This window comes from Exserohilum turcica (assembly GCF_000359705.1).
Source record: "Exserohilum turcica Et28A unplaced genomic scaffold SETTUscaffold_7, whole genome shotgun sequence".
Taxonomy (NCBI): domain Eukaryota; kingdom Fungi; phylum Ascomycota; class Dothideomycetes; order Pleosporales; family Pleosporaceae; genus Exserohilum; species Exserohilum turcicum.
In genome coordinates, this window is record NW_007360288.1 from 1143615 (window position 1) to 1162057 (window position 18443).

At 52.2% G+C, this 18443-nt stretch overlaps 7 protein-coding genes and 2 non-coding genes across 9 annotated transcripts; 4 read left to right on the top strand and 5 right to left on the bottom strand.

Moving 5' to 3' along the window:
* Window positions 1-752: 752 nt before the first annotated feature.
* On the top strand, window positions 753-2698 carry SETTUDRAFT_43979 (uncharacterized protein; the record flags this gene model as incomplete). The annotated part of the gene is made up of 5 exons (XM_008031967.1): window positions 753-1097; window positions 1272-1524; window positions 1590-1741; window positions 1795-2151; window positions 2215-2698. 5 exons carry the CDS (start codon window positions 753-755, stop codon window positions 2554-2556), a joined length of 1449 nt encoding a protein of 482 aa, XP_008030158.1. The 3' UTR covers window positions 2557-2698.
* Window positions 2699-2844: 146 nt separating this feature from the next.
* On the bottom strand, window positions 2845-3321 carry SETTUDRAFT_23301 (uncharacterized protein; the record flags this gene model as incomplete). The annotated part of the gene is made up of 2 exons (XM_008031854.1): window positions 2845-3056; window positions 3186-3321. The coding sequence occupies 2 exons, from the start codon at window positions 3319-3321 to the stop codon at window positions 2845-2847; spliced, it is 348 nt and encodes a 115-aa protein (XP_008030045.1).
* Window positions 3322-4045: 724 nt separating this feature from the next.
* On the bottom strand, window positions 4046-5101 carry SETTUDRAFT_156917 (uncharacterized protein; the record flags this gene model as incomplete). The annotated part of the gene is made up of 1 exon (XM_008032192.1): window positions 4046-5101. The coding sequence occupies one exon, from the start codon at window positions 5099-5101 to the stop codon at window positions 4046-4048; it is 1056 nt and encodes a 351-aa protein (XP_008030383.1).
* A 1227-nt stretch (window positions 5102-6328) lies between these two features.
* Window positions 6329-7002, bottom strand: SETTUDRAFT_156918 (uncharacterized protein; the record flags this gene model as incomplete). Its single annotated transcript, XM_008032193.1, has 2 exons — window positions 6329-6827; window positions 6932-7002. 2 exons carry the CDS (start codon window positions 7000-7002, stop codon window positions 6329-6331), a joined length of 570 nt encoding a protein of 189 aa, XP_008030384.1.
* A 2397-nt stretch (window positions 7003-9399) lies between these two features.
* Window positions 9400-10847, bottom strand: SETTUDRAFT_165548 (uncharacterized protein; the record flags this gene model as incomplete). The annotated part of the gene is made up of 2 exons (XM_008032194.1): window positions 9400-10620; window positions 10669-10847. Coding segments are annotated over 2 exons (1181 nt in total), but the record flags the coding sequence as incomplete, so codon positions are not given.
* Window positions 10848-11092: 245 nt separating this feature from the next.
* On the top strand, window positions 11093-11794 carry SETTUDRAFT_97155 (uncharacterized protein; the record flags this gene model as incomplete). Its single annotated transcript, XM_008032195.1, has 1 exon — window positions 11093-11794. The coding sequence occupies one exon, from the start codon at window positions 11093-11095 to the stop codon at window positions 11792-11794; it is 702 nt and encodes a 233-aa protein (XP_008030386.1).
* Window positions 11795-12370: 576 nt separating this feature from the next.
* SETTUDRAFT_t67 lies at window positions 12371-12455 on the top strand. Its single transcript has one exon. It is a non-coding gene; the product is annotated as a tRNA-Ile (tRNA).
* A 421-nt stretch (window positions 12456-12876) lies between these two features.
* Window positions 12877-12982, top strand: SETTUDRAFT_t68. The gene has a single exon. It is a non-coding gene; the product is annotated as a tRNA-Met (tRNA).
* A 742-nt stretch (window positions 12983-13724) lies between these two features.
* SETTUDRAFT_141978 (uncharacterized protein) lies at window positions 13725-17111 on the bottom strand. Its single transcript, XM_008032196.1, has 2 exons — window positions 16992-17111; window positions 13725-16928 (listed from the first exon to the last, which is right to left on the bottom strand). Exon 2 carries the CDS (start codon window positions 16682-16684, stop codon window positions 14207-14209), a length of 2478 nt encoding a protein of 825 aa, XP_008030387.1. The 5' UTR covers window positions 16685-16928; window positions 16992-17111; the 3' UTR covers window positions 13725-14206.
* Window positions 17112-18443: the final 1332 nt, after the last annotated feature.

Sequence of the window (18443 nt, forward strand, 5' to 3'; positions counted from 1 at the left end):
GCGGCGATTAGCTAGCGTTAAGAAGGGGTAGAGTAGAATAATGCTCTTGGCTAAGCTAATGCGCGATTAGATCGCCAGCCTTAAGAGGGCTAACGAGGCAGCAACAAGCGTAGGCAGCGTAAAAGGAAGCGGATATAGAAGCATGGAGTGCTAACAAAGGGAGCTAGAGAGGATCTACTTGCTTAGCGTGAGGCTAATCAGCAGATTGCTTATGAAGAGCGTTAGGGAGGAGAGCGATCAGGTGTCAGCCGCCAGGCTTTGGCGCGCTGCAGTAGGTGTAGAGAAACTGGCCACAACTCGCGTACGTGCAAGAAAGATACTCTAGGTACTGCTTAATCTATTATATTAATATACAGTAAAACAACTATATTGTGGTGGAACTACAGGCTTATAGAGGTGCGCAGGTTTAGTGGGGTGCGGCGCTCGCTTGTACGCGGCGCTCGCTTGTAAAACACGTTATCTTTTGTTTTTTTGGGCTCGCCGTTGCCGCCGTTGCCACCTCCACCTCCGAACCTCCACTAGCACGGACCTATACAGACATGTGGGGAAAAGACTGCTCAACCACCTTTCTTACTTTTTTCTTGGTTTGGCTAGTCATGGGCCTTTGAAATCCTGCGTGTGCATGTGCGTATGCCCTCCTCCCTCCATCTCGTATCTCCAGGCGGGCCAAGCCAGCCTTTTTCCCTTGCTCTCCTTCCCTCGACACCCCAACCACCAACCCTCCATCTACCACCACCACCACCATCATCATCATGGCTGCAGCCCTGCACCAGAACGGCAGCGCCTCAACATGTCTAGAGCAGCCCATCGAGCTCCAAGACGTCTCTGGTTTCCTCGCAAAGCCCCAAGATGCCAAAATAGCTGCACAGTCGCAGCAAGCGACTGCCAGTGGCGCTGGCCTGCGACTATCAGACGCAAAGGGTCTCTACGACACCAGCGACCCCGTCGAGAACCTGCCCTCACCCACAACACAAGCTGCCGACAAGCTCGAACAATGGAATCATCCCCGCTCAAACTTTTTTCGCACCGCCGCCGCTTTCTGGAGCTTTGTCGTCATGGGGAGCAACGACGCTGCGTATGGCGCCTTGATCCCTTATGTATGTTTGCATGTTTCATTTTTTTTCCCTTTGGCATGGCTTGATTTGTGAATTGACTTTTTTTTCACAAAAAAGAAAAGACCAAATACTCGCACAGACATCCGAAACGGAAATGGAAATTAAAAACTGGAATTGGAAAACGTATGCTAATGTTTCCTTTGGCGAGGGTCATAGTTACAAGATTACTACCATTTGACTTTTGTCGTCATTTCCCTCGTCTTCTTGTCCCCGCTCGTGGGCTACACGGCATCGGCCCTGCTCAACAATGCTATTCATCTCAAGTTTGGCCAGCGAGGCGTGGCCATTCTCGCGCCCAGCTGTCATCTCATCGCGTACATCGTCATTGCTGTACACCCGCCGTATCCTGTCCTAGTCGTCATTTTCATGCTAGCAGGGTTTGGCAATGGTCTGGCTGACGCCGCGTGGAGTACGTACTTGAATGACAAAAAACGCATATCAATGATGAAACAATTAGGAACTGACGATGCGCAGATGCTTGGATCGGTAACATGGCAAATCCGAATGAGGTTCTGGGCTTCTTGCATGCTTTCTACGGTCTTGGCGCCGTGCTGTCGCCGTTGATTGCAACCACCATGATTACAAAGGGAAGCAAGCTGCCATGGTACACCTTCTACTATGTTATGGTATGTCATGCTCGTCAATGGACATGTTTGCCACCCATCTCACATGATGTCAGATCGCCATGGCCGCCCTTGAACTCGGCACCTCGGCAACCGCCTTCTGGCGCGAAACAGGTGCCAAGTTCCGTGCTGCCAATCCCCGCACCGGCAACACAAAAGACACCCGCATGAAAGAGGCTCTAATACGTCTGCCTCAGGCTAGAGTCACGTGGCTCTGTGCCCTCTTCCTACTTGGCTACGTGGGCATCGAAGTCGCCCTCGGTGGCTGGATCGTCAAGTTTATGCTGGAAGTGCGTGATGGCGAGGACTTTGCCAGCGGCATGACTGCCACGGGGTTTTGGATGGGCATTACGGTTGGAAGGATGGTGCTGGGTTTTGTGACGCCCAGACTGGGTGAGAAACTGGCCATTGCTGTGAGTTTTGTTCTGTCTCTTTTTATTCGTTGTTTAGCATCCAAGGCTAACAAATTTTTCTAGATTTACCTTCCTATCACTATGGCTCTTGAGCTCATCTTCTGGCTTGTGCCTCAGTTCTACGTCTCGGCTGTGGCAGTAAGCCTACAGGGCTTCTTCCTTGGTCCCCTTTTCCCTGCCGCCATTGTCGCTGCCACCAAGCTGCTTCCACGCCATCTGCACGTCGGTGCCATTGGCTTCGCCGCTGCATTTGGTGGGAGCGGCGCGGCGATTTTCCCATTTGTAGTCGGTGCTATTGCCCAGGCAAAAGGTGTACAGGTGTTGCAGCCCATTATCCTGGCGCTCCTAGGTGTCATTCTTGCGCTGTGGCTGTGTTTGCCCAGGATCCATAAGAAGCAGGAGTGAGACTAGATATACATCTACGCACGTGGAGGAAAGGAACAGTATGGGATGTGTAAAAGCCTTTAAAAATTGACATATCCAACACACCGAGTTGCTAGTTTGCATATTAGTAGCGCTGCTGCATCACCCAACATGAACATGTACCTCTCTAATCACCAAAAATTCCCTCTATTCCCCAACATTACCGTTTCCAGCAGTCTTCCATGCCATACCACACCCTTTTCACTCCATCACCCCTCAATAGCACCGCTACAAACACGCATTCTTCCCCTCAAGCCCCATCCATGCATCTCACGCAAACGAAGACGGCAATGCCGAAGAAGAAGGCAACGGAAGCGACAGAGAGGGAAACAACGGAATCGGGCGCAGCGGCGGCAAACACAGCATGGGTTCCAGACGCGGCGCACGTGGTACATGTGGCTCGGCTGCTGACGCTGGTGGCACACGCATGTAAACCATTTTTTCGCCCTGCGGTATCCGTGTGTCTGTGATTGCTTGGGGTTCTGCGTCCAAAGCGGGATTAGCATGTACATTTCTCTTCTTTTCTTCTTTTTTCTTTTTCTGTGGACTTTGGGTGGAGTAGATACTATGTAATAGGGAGAGCGGATAGAAAATATTGCTTGAGAACATACCTTCTTGTGCCGAGATGAACTCCCTGTATTCCAGTCGTATGAGCATGATGATAGCTACACAGAGGACTACAAGCAGGATGTTGATAAGAACAAAGTCGGGGTCCGTGGGCGTTGCTTGGTGCCGAAAGTACTGCATCGTGTGCTGGGATGGTGGTGGCATCGTTATTTCTTCTTCTTCTTCTTCTTCTTCTTGTTTGACTTGGACTTTGGAGTTTGGAGGGGAGTCTTCCGTTTGCTTGCGTATTCTTTTCCAAGTTTAGTGTGTGTGTGTGTGTGTGTGTGTAAGTTAAAAATGGATTATAGCATTTGAGAGAAGAAGAGAAATGTTTTTGTCTTCTTATAAGTTTTTTTTTGATGTCGAGCTCCTTGGATGAATACAAAAGTGGGATTTTTGAGTGCTACATGAAAAATACGGGGTTTGTACCATGGTTAGGCATAGACGCACTACCATTGCTTATCAAGAACTTACTTCCGCGTTCAATAGCAATTTGGGGGTTTCTCACTCTAGTAGTTCTTGTGGGTCGTGATAGCCCTTTTTTGGTACTACATTTTATTTCTCTTTCTTGAGGCTTTGTTTCGCACTGGTATAGCTTCACCGTACGAGTTTCGTTCAACCTGTAAGATTCTTTGGATATCGTTGGCCTACGTTGTGGAGCAAGGTTCCATAGATGTGCGCGATGCGATCTACCAATCAAAAACGAGTGATTCCAAACATGTCGAGGGGATATTAAATGGAAATTCATCACGTCTCGTTGGCTGTAAGAATGTCACGCTGTGATTCTGCTTCCAATTACCCAGTCTCTTGTTCTAACTGCCCACTTCTGTGAAGAGATTACACGCTCTTCTAGAATTGAAGACTATTACGGAGCCACCTTCTCCTTCTCCTCATCACCTCCGACCACTTTTTCTGCCTCCGCTAGTCCCTTTGCATTCTCCTGCAAAATCTGCATTCCCGCACCAGCCGCCGCCTTCAAGCCCTCCGCCATGGCAATCGCAACCTGCTTCATGGCAACCATGGTATCGCCGGCGGCAAACACGCCCCTTACGCTCGTTTCATTGAACATGGGACTGGCAATCTTGACATGTCCACCCATTGCCGGGTCGACCGTCTCCACACCAAGCTGCTCAATGAGATGCTGCGCGCGATTCACAGTCGCAGGCTTGTGCACGATGAAGCCGAGCGTAACAGGTTCGCCTGTTTCAAAGTGCACCGTCACGCCGTCCGTGTGGCTCGGTCCATTGTTGACCAAACGCACTATGTTTCGCTCGTCAAGGGTGGCCCCGAGCCCTCTTGCAAGTTTGAGTGCGTCGTGGATCGCTGCATCTTGCTTTGTAGGCCCGTTGTTCAAGATGGTTATGGAGCTGGGGTCAAGAGGAAGGGCCATCTGCACCATGTGTGCGTACATGGGGCTGTTAAAGTCTAGGATCCCGACGGCGCTTCCGCGCTGCTCGTAGCCGTCGCAGGCAAGACACTGGTAGATGTGTGAAGGCCAGTTTTCTTTGTAGCCGGGTAAGTCCGGGAGAATGTCTCTGGAGCCAGTCGCTAGGATGAGTTTCTTCCCTTTGTATGAGTGGCCTTCGCTATCGGTGATTTGAAACCCATCGTACGGCACTTTCTCCTGTGGCAGGACCAGCTGCTTCTTCGTAGCGTGGGTGATGGTCGCCTGTTGGAACCAGACGCTGTCGTACTGAGACTCGATTTGCTCGCGGGCTATGCGTCCGAATTCTCGGGGGTTGAAGTGGTCGCGAGACGCTACTGTATGCATGTGGGTAACCCCTTCATTTCGGTATTGTTGAGAGTCGAAAACTAGAGCTGTAGTGCGTGTTCGTGCGCAAGTAAGTGCTGCGTTTAGGCCAGCTGGACCGGAGCCAATGATGAGGATATCAAACATCTGGGGTCGACTTCGAATGGTCATTTTGGTAAGACTCTGGTTCAAAATTCTAGCAGTAGTCTGCATTCGAGGTGCTGGTGTTGAGATAGATTTGATTCTAACAAAAATACTGGAAATGGGTTGCCGCCATCGTCTGCTGCATCCTACGGCAACTTATACTGACAGCGGCGACAACACTCATCATCAATGTTCGATGAAAACCTATCACGAAGTGAGCAGTCAACGTATGTAGACTCAGTACATAAGCCCTAGTTTTCTGACGGTAAGCCGCCACTCAGTATAGTGTGTGGAGGATAATGTCTCCGACTGTGAACTCATCCACATAGGCTGGGAAAATGTCTCCGAGGAAGTCTCCGCAGCTGAATTCCATGTATGTCTCTAAGTACACCGAATAGAACGTATTGATGACGTGTAGATAGCTGACTTTGGATCTTTTCCTGTTGATGCCTTACTCAATTTCTATATATGTCGGTGTAGGGTTGCTATGGCTTCTGAGCGGCTACCTGCGTCGAGATCGCCCCAAGAGGTAAGAGCACCAATTCGAAACGCGGAAAATCGTCAATACTTGCTTGACGTTGAAAACATCAGAAATGACAGATGGGCACTGCTTTTATTAAGGCTGTCTCCCTGGCTGAGATCGACGCAGGAGTCTGTCTCAGGTAGAAAACGACGCCACTTGCCCGTGGGTCGAGGGAACGAGGGAGACGCGTGGCATCCCATGCCCTCTTTCGCGGACCGTTCCGTGTAATAAAAAGTAAAAGAACCCTGTTCCCGCTCTCTCCACATTCAAACTTCATTGCTTGGACAAGCAGATGTTGCAGTGTCAAACCGATTAAGAATTAAATACTACGTCGTACATACTACAAACATCGACTGACATCAAGAGTAAGCCTACCCTCGTCACATCCCCGACGAGTCATACCAGCCAAAAGCAGCCGGCGTGTGTGCAAAAAAAAACATTACAGCCGGACCTCATTCATAAACATCCATCAAAGCTGTTGATACCTGGCCTTTGCATCCCCTCGTTAAGGTAAAAAAAAATCAAAAAGGTATAATGCGGATCATCTTCCCAGAAAGAGTAACAACATCGCGTCGTAAGAGAGCGTTCAGAAAGGAGGCAAAGCAAGGCGCTGCCTGGTAAAAAAAAATATAAAAAGAAGTATGCGCTCTTCTCCAAACGTATCATGACATCATGAAGGGGTTTGGAAAAGAGTGCAAAAGTAGAAGGTAAGGAATGTGAATAGGTATGCTTTAGAAAGCAAGCAGACCTATGATAGCAATGGCAGCACCAAAACCTGCGCCCATGGAGAGCTTAGAAGCTGCGCCGGTGAAGTTGGGGCTATTGGGGGTGGTTGGAGTGCCGCTGGAGGTAGGGCTCAGTGTCACAATGACGCTGGGGCTTCCAGTAGCAATCATGTTAGGTTTGGCCGTGGTGCTGTTCATGCCTGCAGTCGGGTATGGCGTGACAATGGTCGACGTCTCGACAACGCTGCTGCTCTTGACAACATAGGCGCTAGACGAGGGAGAGGCCGTGGGCGTAGGAGTAGCCGTGACTACGGGCGGGTAGGCTTGAGGCAAGAGGGTCTGAACACTGGTAGGAAGCGCCTTGTACCAGTCTGGTGTGTTGCCAGCCGCGATGCACGAGGCCACCTCGGAGGCGAAGGCGTTAGGGGAGGCTAGGGCGAGGGATACGCTTTCTGTGGGCAGGGCATGGGCGAGAGCCATGAGAACCGAGTGCTGAATATCGGAGCTAGATCGGGAACAGGATTGTTAGTTTATGCTGGGTGATGACGTGTGGAGGAGACGCGTGGTAGTGGCGTGTATCATGGTGGTGGAGGAAATACGAGGACTTACGCCACATCAGCCTGAGCCTTCGCGCCCACGAAAAGCGCACCGAGCGCCATGATAACCGTTGAGAAGCGCATCTTGGTTTCGAATAAAGTTGAGTTTGGCGGTGGTGGTGGTAAGGAGCGCGCAAGTGTCGTATATATGACACGACGGACCGAAAATGAGTGTGGGGGAGCAGCGGAAATGCAGGGCAGTCACGATAATGAGCGTAAGGGTTGGAGAGAGCGAGAGAAGGAGATTGAGATGAGGGGATCCCCGGGCGTATTTGAAACTGGGGAGGCGGCTGTTCAACTCACGATGGTTTGTTCCTCGGCCTGCCTGTTTGGACAAAGGGCGGCTAACCAAGGGGGGCAATTTAAGATTACCAGACCAGTTGGATAGAGCCGCGGCGGGCATATTGGATGGAGTCGCGCACAAGCGAAAGTAATTGGCTCGTCGCGGACGCAGTGTTGATGCCGCAATGCTTCACGTGGCGGCTAGATCTGCGACTGGGCGTTGTGCTTTTGCGCTGCGCAGGCACACGCGATGGCGGCTCTGGAGGGCGTGGTGGACGAAGGCGGCGTGTTTGGGCGGCGCGGACAGCCTCGCAGGATCGCGGTCAGCTGCGATACGGCGGCTCATTGCTCGAGTGTCATTTCCCGTGGGCATGGAGAAGGTGGATTAGCAGGCCAATGGGAGGCGAGCGCCATTTGCTAGCGGTGAGGGCGAATTTCCACTTTTTAAGCATGGCAGGGATCCCCTGCCTTGTCACCCACATGGGGAATGCAGGGACAGATGAGGTGCATGCGCCCGTCGCTGCAGCCTCGCCGTCGCATGCATTCACACCTACACATATCCATACATACATACAGCGCGACGCCCTGCTCCTCTTTGCTGTGCGCGCCATGTTACTTCTTCACTAACACCACATCCGCGCGCGGTTCTCGCAGCACCCGCCAGTGACGTCAGAACCACTCTTATCCTGTCCACCTGACAATCAGGCCAAATTACCGCGACTGCTCGGCAATTCGGCAGCCGCCGAGATACTAGCCGGACCAAAGCGTTCACCCTCCGGCTTCGCAACAACATCGTGAGCTTGGCCGGGCTGCCCAGCGCCATTTTCAGCTGCGCAGAGTTTTTTCGGCGAATCTTGGGCCATGGACTCGTCGCTGCGCAACAAACAACATCCAATCTCCTACCCCTGGACCTACTTGGGATATGCAGACGCCAAAGGGGCCAAAGGGCCGTGTTGCTACGTACGTACATTGCATTGTTGCGCGCCCAAGCTACTACCACGTATATTGATTCTTCGGCAACAAGTAACCCATATGTGTATATGCCGTCAACTGTCCGCGCGAGCGAAAAATTACCGATCGAAGAGGGAAAGACGGCCCTACACAAACGCATCTCTGAGCAGAGTTTCCGCCAACCGTGTCAATATCACTTGCCGAAAGGAAAACCATAAGCCGAGTACCTCCAGCTCCTTCAGCCGTATCCATTGCTCACATGTCAAACATGCCAAAGTGACTCGCATTAACCATGCGCTGGAAATCACCCACGAAACAGGAGCAAGAAAACCGAGTATACATTCATGGCAAACAGCCATATGCCAATGCTGCATAGCAGTGATTCCCACTCCTTTTCAACACCCTCATTAAATGCACGTGACCCTCTCCATCAATGCGGCCATCTACTTTTACCAAAAGCAAATTGCGTTTTACAACTTGTGCATAGCATGCGTACTCAATGCGTTCTTCTACACCCTATACGGCATATACTACATACATGCTATTATGATGAACAACAAACTCCCCCATACAACTCAAACACAAGTCTCTAATGCACCCCTGTCCAGTAAAGCTATCTTCCCCGTCCTGTATCTCCATCCACCCAGTCCCTGATCCCCTCACGATCAACCCAACCCCTTACCAGGCCTCCAGTATCAAACCCCTTAGCTCCTTTCCCCATTCATCCACTGCCTCCACAGTACCACCCCCATTCCACATCCTTAATCGTACGATACAACAGCTGAGAGACAGTCGCTCCGTCAAACCCCCCCTCTGATTCATCCCACAATGCCCAGTGTCAAAGCACTCGCCAGTCACGGCCAAGCCCGTCTGTCACATACGTTTTTTTATTCCAAGACACACCTCCGAGCGTGCTTTGCCACCGGCAAAATGCTGTGTCCGAGTCAACACAACATGTCTGGGTAATGTGGCGGAGCCTGTAACACAAAGACCGGTAAATGCCCGTTTCAGACACACCTGCCCACATTGCACTACACAGCCTTGCCCGGACTGTCTACTTGGCTGCGTTGCAGGCACACCACAGCATGAAACATGAGCTTTGGTATATTCGTTGAGTTATGCACGTGAGAGCGGCGGTTGCTGGCCCATATGAGAAGCTTGCATAGAGCAGTTGGTCGCAATAACAGTTGCAGTATGATATCATCGCTAAAAACATCCATCATTACACACGCATTTCATTCAACCAATCCAGTGCCCCGACTTTTATTTTCTCTTCCCTGCAAACACTCCAATAGCTATCCCGCAAACAAACAAATCTATGAGTAAACACATCCAAATAACTCGTATCATAAAGCAAAACAGAATGGAAAACAACCAACGCCTTTCTCGTCTCTAGAACCACCCCTCTATCCCATTATTCGTGTCCTCACCAAAGACCACGTCATATACTTGGCCCTGTTCATCAGCCTACTTCTTGCTACTCTTGCTCTCGGACTTCTCTTTTTGCTTCTTCTCGGCTGCCCTCTTCTTTGCCCCCTCTTTTTCAAGAATCTCAATCGTCTTTTCACTGCTTTCCCATAGCTTCTTCTGTAGCACCTCGTCATCAATCTCCTTCCTGGTCCAGATGGACCTTCTGCACTCCTTGAGGAGGTATCCACCCTCGCCCCTGCCCCATTGTGCCTCCATGGCGGCGTATAGGAAAGTTTGTGCACCTTGATCACCGCTCTTCAGAACAAGCCACCAAATCGGCCATGTAATCACGTATATTGCCAGACCCCAAAGCGAGCCAAACGTCAGATAGCGTCGCATACCAGGTGTCCGCGTCCAACCCGGGTCGACCATGATGACGCGCGCATTCATCGGCTTCTTGTCGGGGCGAGAGTAATTGGACAGATGCTTTTGAAAGGCGACAGCAAACGTCATGAGTGCAAGCTTAGAGGTTGCGTATACAGTAGAGGGCGTGAAGTCGAGTTGTCCGGGCTCGCTTTTTCCATTCTTTTTTGATTTCTCATCCATGCTCGGCAACTTTCCTCCCATGTATGATGAACAAGTACCAACAATAATTCGGACGTCGCGGTCAGCAGGCTGCGCTCGGAGTGCGGGGCTCAGTATGCTCAATAGATGGAAGTTGGCGATGTAGTTCAACCCCCAGGTTGACTCCAAGCCGTCCTCGGTCTGCATTGCTTTTCCTCCAGGCGGTGTCATCGTGTTTGCACACAGTATTATCATATCGAGACGTCGGGGAGGCGCATTGTCAACCCATTTCGTGGCGAACTGCCGTATGCTATGTAGAGACTCGAGATCGACATGCTCGGCGGTGATGAGCTCGTTGCCGGTTTGGGTGCGCAGGTCTTCGATGTAGTCGACGAGAAAGGGGTCAACGAGCGGTTGACGGACCAGGAGAACAATTTGTGCACCGCGAGACGCAAGACCTCTCACGACTTCAGCTCCTATACCAGCCGTTCCGCCCTGCGCGCGTTAGTAAGGGTCATCAATTGATACGCTAGAGCGGCTTACCGTGACCATGACCACCTTGGAGTGCATGTTCCTCTCGGAACCATTGGCAGCGCCATTGAAGAACCATTTGAAAAGGTAGACTACAGCGAATACGCATGCTGCCTTCAATATGGTCCAGCCATACGGAATAGAGTCAAGACCCTCGTTGAAGGCTTGAGCGAGAATGTTGACGGGCATGTTGCTTGGCAGGTGGGTGAGGCGGAAAGGCTTCGGGAACGCGATCTACCATGGGTCGCTAAGCCCAAGCGGAGCAGCTACCCACGTGGCGTCATAGCATGTGATTGCGCGTCGCCGCCGTTGCTTCACCAACAAACCTTCACTTTGTATTCTGGCTTCTTCGGCACCAGTGTCGCTCTTCTCAACACCGGAAAAGCTTAAGGAGTGCATGCGCCATAGCTTCTGTCTGAGTTCAGTAGCCACAGCAATGACCGCACCCTCTGCGACGCCCGCTCCCGGCGAGCAGCCAACCGACGAGTTTCTCCAAGACGATCCAAACATATCTACGATACCGCTTGCAGAACAGCGGGCCTTTGGCCGTGGTCTTTGGAAGAACCCAGTCCAATTTGTCCCCGCTACCCCCGAGGTGCAACCTGCAGCTACATCGACAAATGGCAAGACAATGGCTGAGAGGTATCTCGCCATCATGTTCCCCAACGGCCAGCCACAGCCAGAACCAGATGCGTACCCTCGGTGCGGCATATGTGGCGAGCCCGTCAAAGAGACAGATCAGCGCATACATTACCTCAGCCCTGCCCACCAAGCAGCACTGCCTCGTGCCCCAATTCCTTCAGCCATCGACCGAACAAGAATGGGACTCAAATACATGGAGAAACATGGATTTGATGTAGACGCGCGAAAAGGTCTAGGCTCCAGTGGTCAAGGCATGTTATTTCCGCTCGTACCCAAGGAGAAACGCGACAAGCTGGGCCTGGGCATGGACAAGAAAGATCACACAAAGCAGAAAGCATTGGGTGGCGCGAGTCGTGCAGAAGTTAGGGAGGGAAGACTCGATGCTGGCAAGGTCAGAAAACTTGCACAGATTGAGAAGAAGAAGCACGAAAAGCTGCAAACAATGTTCTATGGGAATGATGAGGTGGAGAAGTATTTGGGGCAGTTGGGTGGCTAGTCCCCAGACTAGGGAGCGCATATTACACGCTTCGACATGCACCGGTTTAAGGCAACTTGAAGGAACATGGCGTTTGACGACCCACCACAACACGGCGAACAGCGATCCGGCATACCTTCCGAACAAGCATTCAAGAAAAAGACGGATACACGATTAACCAGTGTCTCACATGTTCAAGAGTCGGGATGGCGTTGCGCTGGCGTCGGTCTTTTCGCAATCATTTTATGAGATACCCACAGCTCGACATTTGGGCCTCTTACAACAACCCTGACTTTGGCGTAGCCAACATCTACTTGCACACGCCCCACCTGTCGAGCCGTCCGTCCGCTGAACAAGCTGCAAGTGCAAGCATGAACGTTGTGATTATGTCAGGGTTGTTGCGATCATCTGTCTATTGGTACAATCCATCGGTGCCCCACCTCGCCATTCATTCCACCCTCGGAACCAGAAATTTTCACCCGTCACATGGAAGTATCACCACAATTTCGACAAACACTGAGCGAAAGCTGTTTTGCTCTCTTCATAATCGGCATCACGGTCCTTTCTTCCATCGAAAACATCCAAACAATCGAAAACGGTCGCTTAGCTCAGTTGGTTAGAGCGTGGTGCTAATACCTTGTATGATACGCCAAGGTCGCGAGTTCGACCCTCGTAGTGACCATCTTTTTTGCCGTCATGGACGTCCGGGCACGAACAGGTTCGGTGTACATCCTGCGAACTGTACTGCACTTTTTTTGTTGCCAAGAGTGTGGCGTCCTAGCAAGACTCAGACACTGCATGTACCCACAGCCTAACCGAGCACAGGTGTAACCTACCAGCAACGTCGAACACCCATCAGCATTAGGCAACGCTACTTGCTAGTAGTCCTAGCCAACCGTGCAGCGCTAGAACTGTGGGTATTTTTGCAATTCCACACCAGCATTCCCGTCACCACATTCACACCGCCCGAACATGGCTTTGACCCCATCTTTTTTTCACAAACCATGTCAGCTACAGTGCTGTATCGCCCAACATTCGGTACACTCTAATTTTCAAGCTCGCCATCGAATCCCTTCCTCCCAACTCAAGCATTGCTTGAAAACGTCTCGTTGGTGTAGTTGGTTATCACGTGGGTCTCATATCTCCATGTATGACTGTTAGCTGTTAGCAGATATCCCAAGGCCGCCAGTTCGAGTCTGGCACGGGACAGCAGTGATTCTTTTTTGCGCTTTGTTGCTGCACGGATGTTGCTATATGTCGTGACTGGATATTTTTTGCATGTGCGTGATGTGTGGGGGTAAGGGAGGAGAGTTTGGCGTGAGCGAAAAAGTAAGATAGAAGGGCTAATCGAGTAGGTCATGGTGCTAGCATCTTGATGATCTTTGTTTTGAGATGATACATACTACTAAAAATAAGGTTGCTTTGAAGAAGAGCGCTGGACATTGACACGAGGTGAAAATCTGGACAAGGTATCATAAGGAACTTTTAGACAAACTCCACACCACCAAAGAAGTCGCTAGGGTAAAGAGATAGATAGTTAGCTGAACAAACACCACATCTTTCACCAACTGCACCACAGACAAAAGGCCCAAAACAAAATGACACGACAACACTTGCTTCTTTCATTAGAGTATTAACGTTTCCCAACAACATACGTTAATCGGGGGGAGGAATGGAGGGAAGGCAATCCAAACGCGAGGTTGCCACAGCCACTGAAAGGCTAGGAGAGACGCACGCACGCGTACTGCTCCCAGACGCTATTCTACCTCCAGCATACTTCAACTACGTACACACACAGACAAGTGGCGAGGCAGAGAGAGAGAAAGAGACAAACCCACTTTCCATCTTGCCACACTACGCCAATTGAAACCGACAAACAAGCAAACTAGGTATCACCAGAATCCGTAAATCTGACAAAGGAGGCCAGCAACCAAAAGCTAAGGGGGAGAGAGTTGGTTGGACACAGACCAAATACAAAGAGATATCGACACGACACTAAGAGAAGGAAAGAGTGTATAGAAATGAAAGTGGCTGGTATGTATATATACACAGGAGCCCTCAAAGTCGGGAGGGATTGTTGACAGGTTGGCGGTGAGGAGATTTGGATGACGCGCCGTGGTGGGTTTGGCGTCGGGTATATGTAGCGACTGAATGCAGAGAGGGCCGAGACCTCCGCGATGAGGGATATACGAATAATACGTGTTTCTGCAGTAAATGGGAAAGAGACGCCCGGCGCTGAGAATGCGATGATGCTCCAGAAAGAAAGGTTGACTGCTTTGTACAGGGAACGGCACGGATCGGTTCGCGGGAAACGCTAGTTTCCGATAGGAGAGCGAGGAAAACATGTATAGGTGGGCGAATGGTTGAGGGCGTCGAGCATGGGCTCATTATCGATATAAGGATACGCGGATAAAACGGACGGCGGGAAGAGCTTTATCGACTTTGGCCAAGGTTCAGCCATGACATGTCGGATTGCTCTTTTTTCGCGTCATTTTGGCCAGATGCAGGACCGGGGAACATGGTGACGGTGCTCTCGTGTCCATCTCGGGGTGGTGGGTAAAAGGAGTTGAACTTGGGGCTAGGCAATGCTGCATCGTGCTGAGCTCCTGGAGCAGGAACTGTGCCGCCTGGGAAGAGTGTCGCAACGCTCTCACGCTCATGCGAGAGACCAAGCTGCGGTGGGGCAGGGTACATGGAGCTAAACTGGCTCTTTGGCATTGCTCCAGTCGATGCGGGAGGCGCGCTGCCAGATGGGAACATTGTCACCGTGCTGTCTCGCGTATCAGGGATAACCGGCGTAGTTCCTTGCCCAGGGTAGAAGGAGCTAAAGTTGCTCTTGGGGTAAAACGATTCGGTGCCGTCGGGATAATATGAGCTGGTACCATCGAACTTTCCATGATCCATAATCACACTGCTGGTATATTGACTGCTGGTCCGTCGGTTATCGCCCACTGGAGTCCAACTGTCTACCGGGTTGCGAGCGTAGTGCGGGGCGTCGTGGCTGAGTGCTGACACTGAGCTGGCGGTCGAGTTGGCACGGGCGAGTTCTGCCTGCATAGGCTGAATCTGGTGAGGCATAACAGTGGTGGGCGTGCCAAGCGTCGGACTGCCGCTAGCAACGCTGCTCAGGCGGTGCTCATCATTGAACTTGGGTATCTGCAATGGAGCAATCTGTTGCGATGGACGTGAACTGAACATGCGCGAGTTGGTGTACTGTGACTGGCTGCCTGTACTTGTCCTATCCGACGCAAACGTCGAGCGATCAGCAGGAGGAGCACTGGCGAGGTTTGTAGCCTCGTTGTTCGCAAAGTATCGACTCCAACCCGAGCTGCGAGCTCTTGGTGCAGGCTTGGGTTGCCTGCTAGAATTCTGACGAACCATGGTCTCAGCAGGCTCCGGCTTCAGGTCAAACTTGGCGAGCTCGTACGGTTCAGAGTACTGCTCTGAGTAGCCCAATGGGCTAGTCTTCTTGACAAGGCCGGCAGTGCTAGCATCGCTTGCAATGTTCTTCTTGTGGCCACCGCCTCGCCCCTGGATGATGGCGAGCGATGTGGTCGACTCATTCTTAGATTGGTAAGCCACTACCGATCCACCAGCCTCCTTCATAAAGGCTGCACCTCGGTCCGCGAAGCTCATACGGTCATTGTTCTTTTCCATATAGTTAGCCTTCTTGTTCTTATTCTTTCTGTACCTGAGACACAGCAAGATCAAGATGAGGATCGCCGCAATGCCGAAAATGGTTCCGAGTGTGGCCCCAAGCACGGTCAACATGCGTCCCTTGTTGCTTGGAGGCTCCGCAGGTGACGCGGCAGCTTCTGTACTGGTGGGGCTGGCCGAGGACATGACCGACAAGGACGTTGCGGATAAGGTTGGTGTTGGAGTAGCGCTACTTGATGATGAGATGGAATTGGCAAGCACCTGCTGCCCATTGAATACCGCAGACGCATTCATCCAGGAGTTCTCTTGGGCATTGAACAGGACAATCGGTGCAGCAGGGTCGCCTCCAGTTGCAACAGTAGTACCGTCAGTTCCTTGCGCTAAAGAGTATCCTGATCGTGTTGTCGTAGGTGCGTATGTTTCGTTGTACGGGGACCAGTCGTTGAGAGTTACACGTTTTGACTTGCCTCCAACTTTGGTCCCCGGGTTTGCCGGTGAGCCGCCCTTGCCTAACAGTAGTATTCGTTGCACAGTGTTTGGTTTGGCACCCATGTCGAACTTTTGCAAAGCGACGCTTCCGTCGGTACGGGAGATGACGGTGCATTTGGTTGTGCCCTGGTTGGCGATGGGTTGTTCTAGGTCGACGCCGAGGTTTTGCCATCCTAAGGATTCGGTGAACTTCCAGACGGCTTTGTTTGTCGCACCTCCTCCCACCATCATTACGGTCTTCGCGTCCGACTCCATGAGCATGGGGTTTACGGAAGGCGGTGCACCAGCCGATGGCAAACTTGAGACCGAGTAGGGCGCCACGGTGGAAAACAGGAAACCTTCAGAAGATGGACCATTGTCACCTTCGACCTGGGATCCAGCGTAGATGAGAATCTTTTGTGAGTCTTGGAGGTATGCAACGCCGTGGTTAACGCGGTTCTGCGTGTTCCAGCTCTCCGAACGTTGCCAGTCCCACTTCTTCTTGGAGAAAGTGTAGTGCATCAGACCAGGATAATTCCAGGTCGAAGCCGTCGCATTGACTCGTCCTCCAACAATAAACAGCTTTGCATCTTGCGTGTTGCCCTGAGGCACTGCCTTGACACATTGCGCGCCGGTAAGGGATATGTCCATGGGCAACGTCTGCCATTTTGCCCCCTCTTCAAGCTTTAGCGATTGAAATCCGGCTGGTGAGTAAACGTAGAGGGTGTTTTGGTAGATGATGGAGCAGTGCCCACTGAGCGGGTAGATAGGTTTCGGCGTACTCATGATGTGTAGTAGATCCAGGGTAGACCGGGTTTGAAAGCGAACGGAACGAGAGTTTAGTGTCTACTCGGGACGGAAAAAGCAATGAACAAGCAATTATGTTACTACCCAACTTTTCATAGCGATGTGCGAGGCAATATCTGTTAGGCGGCTAATAATAGCAGAGGATACGGGTTCAGTGGACCGACACGACGAGGTGGACAGTCGTGATGGAGACAGAATGCTCGTTTGCTGTGAGGGCACTCGACTGCAGGAAATACAGCGTCAGCATGTTTGGTTTCGAAGAGAGGGCGGTTTGTGTGGGACATACGCGAATCCGCGACAAATGCGTGACTGAGCGCGACGGGTAGTGGGAAGAGTATGTAGAGAGTAACAGGTTGCCGCGGCAGGTAGGCAGAGAGGGACGGGATAACCCTCTCTCAAAGAGGCGTGGGCGTGTGTCGAAATGAGAGGCAGCACAGCTCAGCAGTGTGCGAGAGGCGAAGGTGGAGAGGCCGTCTAGGTGAGGCTGTTCAGACGCTCGTAGACTGAAGCTGGGGAGAGACAGGTCAACCCGAGCATGAGGTGAGCGAGGGGACAGCACCAACCGGGCGCTGCGAGGGCCCGTCCGCGTTCACAGTTGTGCAAGGGCATGATTCGAGTGGGCCTCGGGCATGATGCCAAAAGGCCTAAGCGGCGACGGCACGAGCGAGGACAGACCATGGCGACCAAGTCAGTCAGGGGCAGATGGTGAGACAAGCCAATGAGGTTGCGCAGCCGGCGTCGTTATTCGCCAACGCCCCTGGCCTTGACCAAGTATATTTAGCGTTGCTTTTAGCCAAGAAACATGCCTGCGCCGAAGAAACAGGCCAGTGTCGGAACCTTTCCAGGGCTTCTGTTGGACCTGCAGCGCTGAGCACGCAGACTCTGCGCGACGCCATGGGGAGTCGTTGTAGACGTACGCGGGGTTGCCAGTAAGCTTGCGTCTGTGCCGGTGGCCTCGATGCCAGGTTCGCTGCCGCCGTCGCCGCCGGCCGTCGAGGGGTGCAGGCAATGATGGCATCGTGGCCACCCCCACTGCTGTCGCTGTCGCTGTCGCTGTCGCTGCCGCTGCCCTGGCGATCCCGTCCAAAGCAGTCGTCGCGTTGCGCTGCAATGCAGTGCAGTGCAGCAGTGCAGTGCCCCCCCCCTTCTGCTCATCAGCCTTGCACACAACGGGACGAACCAGGGGCTGCATCATTTCCGCTCCTTCGCCCACTGCGCGAATCACAGGCGGCCATTCTTGTGATTGCTGCTTGCTTGTTGCTGCCCGCCAGCCCGCAGAAGGATGGAGCCTGCCCTCGGGCAGCATGATAGCGGATGCTTGGAAAAAAAGGGTCGGCCACGCTTCATAACCGATTCTGTGTGCTGAGTCCGTGGCAAAATTCGTGCCTATGTAGGTCTGAGAAACCACGGTCGTATATGCATGGGCACAGACGCCTACAGTACACACGTACATGGTGGTCCCCTCGCCCCCTCCCCCTATCGATAGTTCGCTTCTGGGCAACGGCTATCTGTAGGCGAACACTTTGCACACGGCTGGCCGAGGTATCTCTGGGGTTGTGCTGTTGTCGCCGTGTGCGTGCCGGTTAAGGGGGTGTGCGGTTGGCGCAGGGCGAGACGCGCTTCTGCGGCAGCCGTCGAGTGCCGTCACACTGGCGGCCGTCAGCCATCACCTGTGTCGGCGGCAATGCGGCGGCGATTCGATCACGGCCGATGACGATACGGGCAAGGCTGTAGAAAA

What these genes read in the sequence shown, in the direction of transcription:
- SETTUDRAFT_141978 (XM_008032196.1), bottom strand. Translation starts at nt 16,684, where the DNA reads ATGAGTACGCCGAAACCTATCTACCCGCTCAGTGGGCACTGCTCCATC.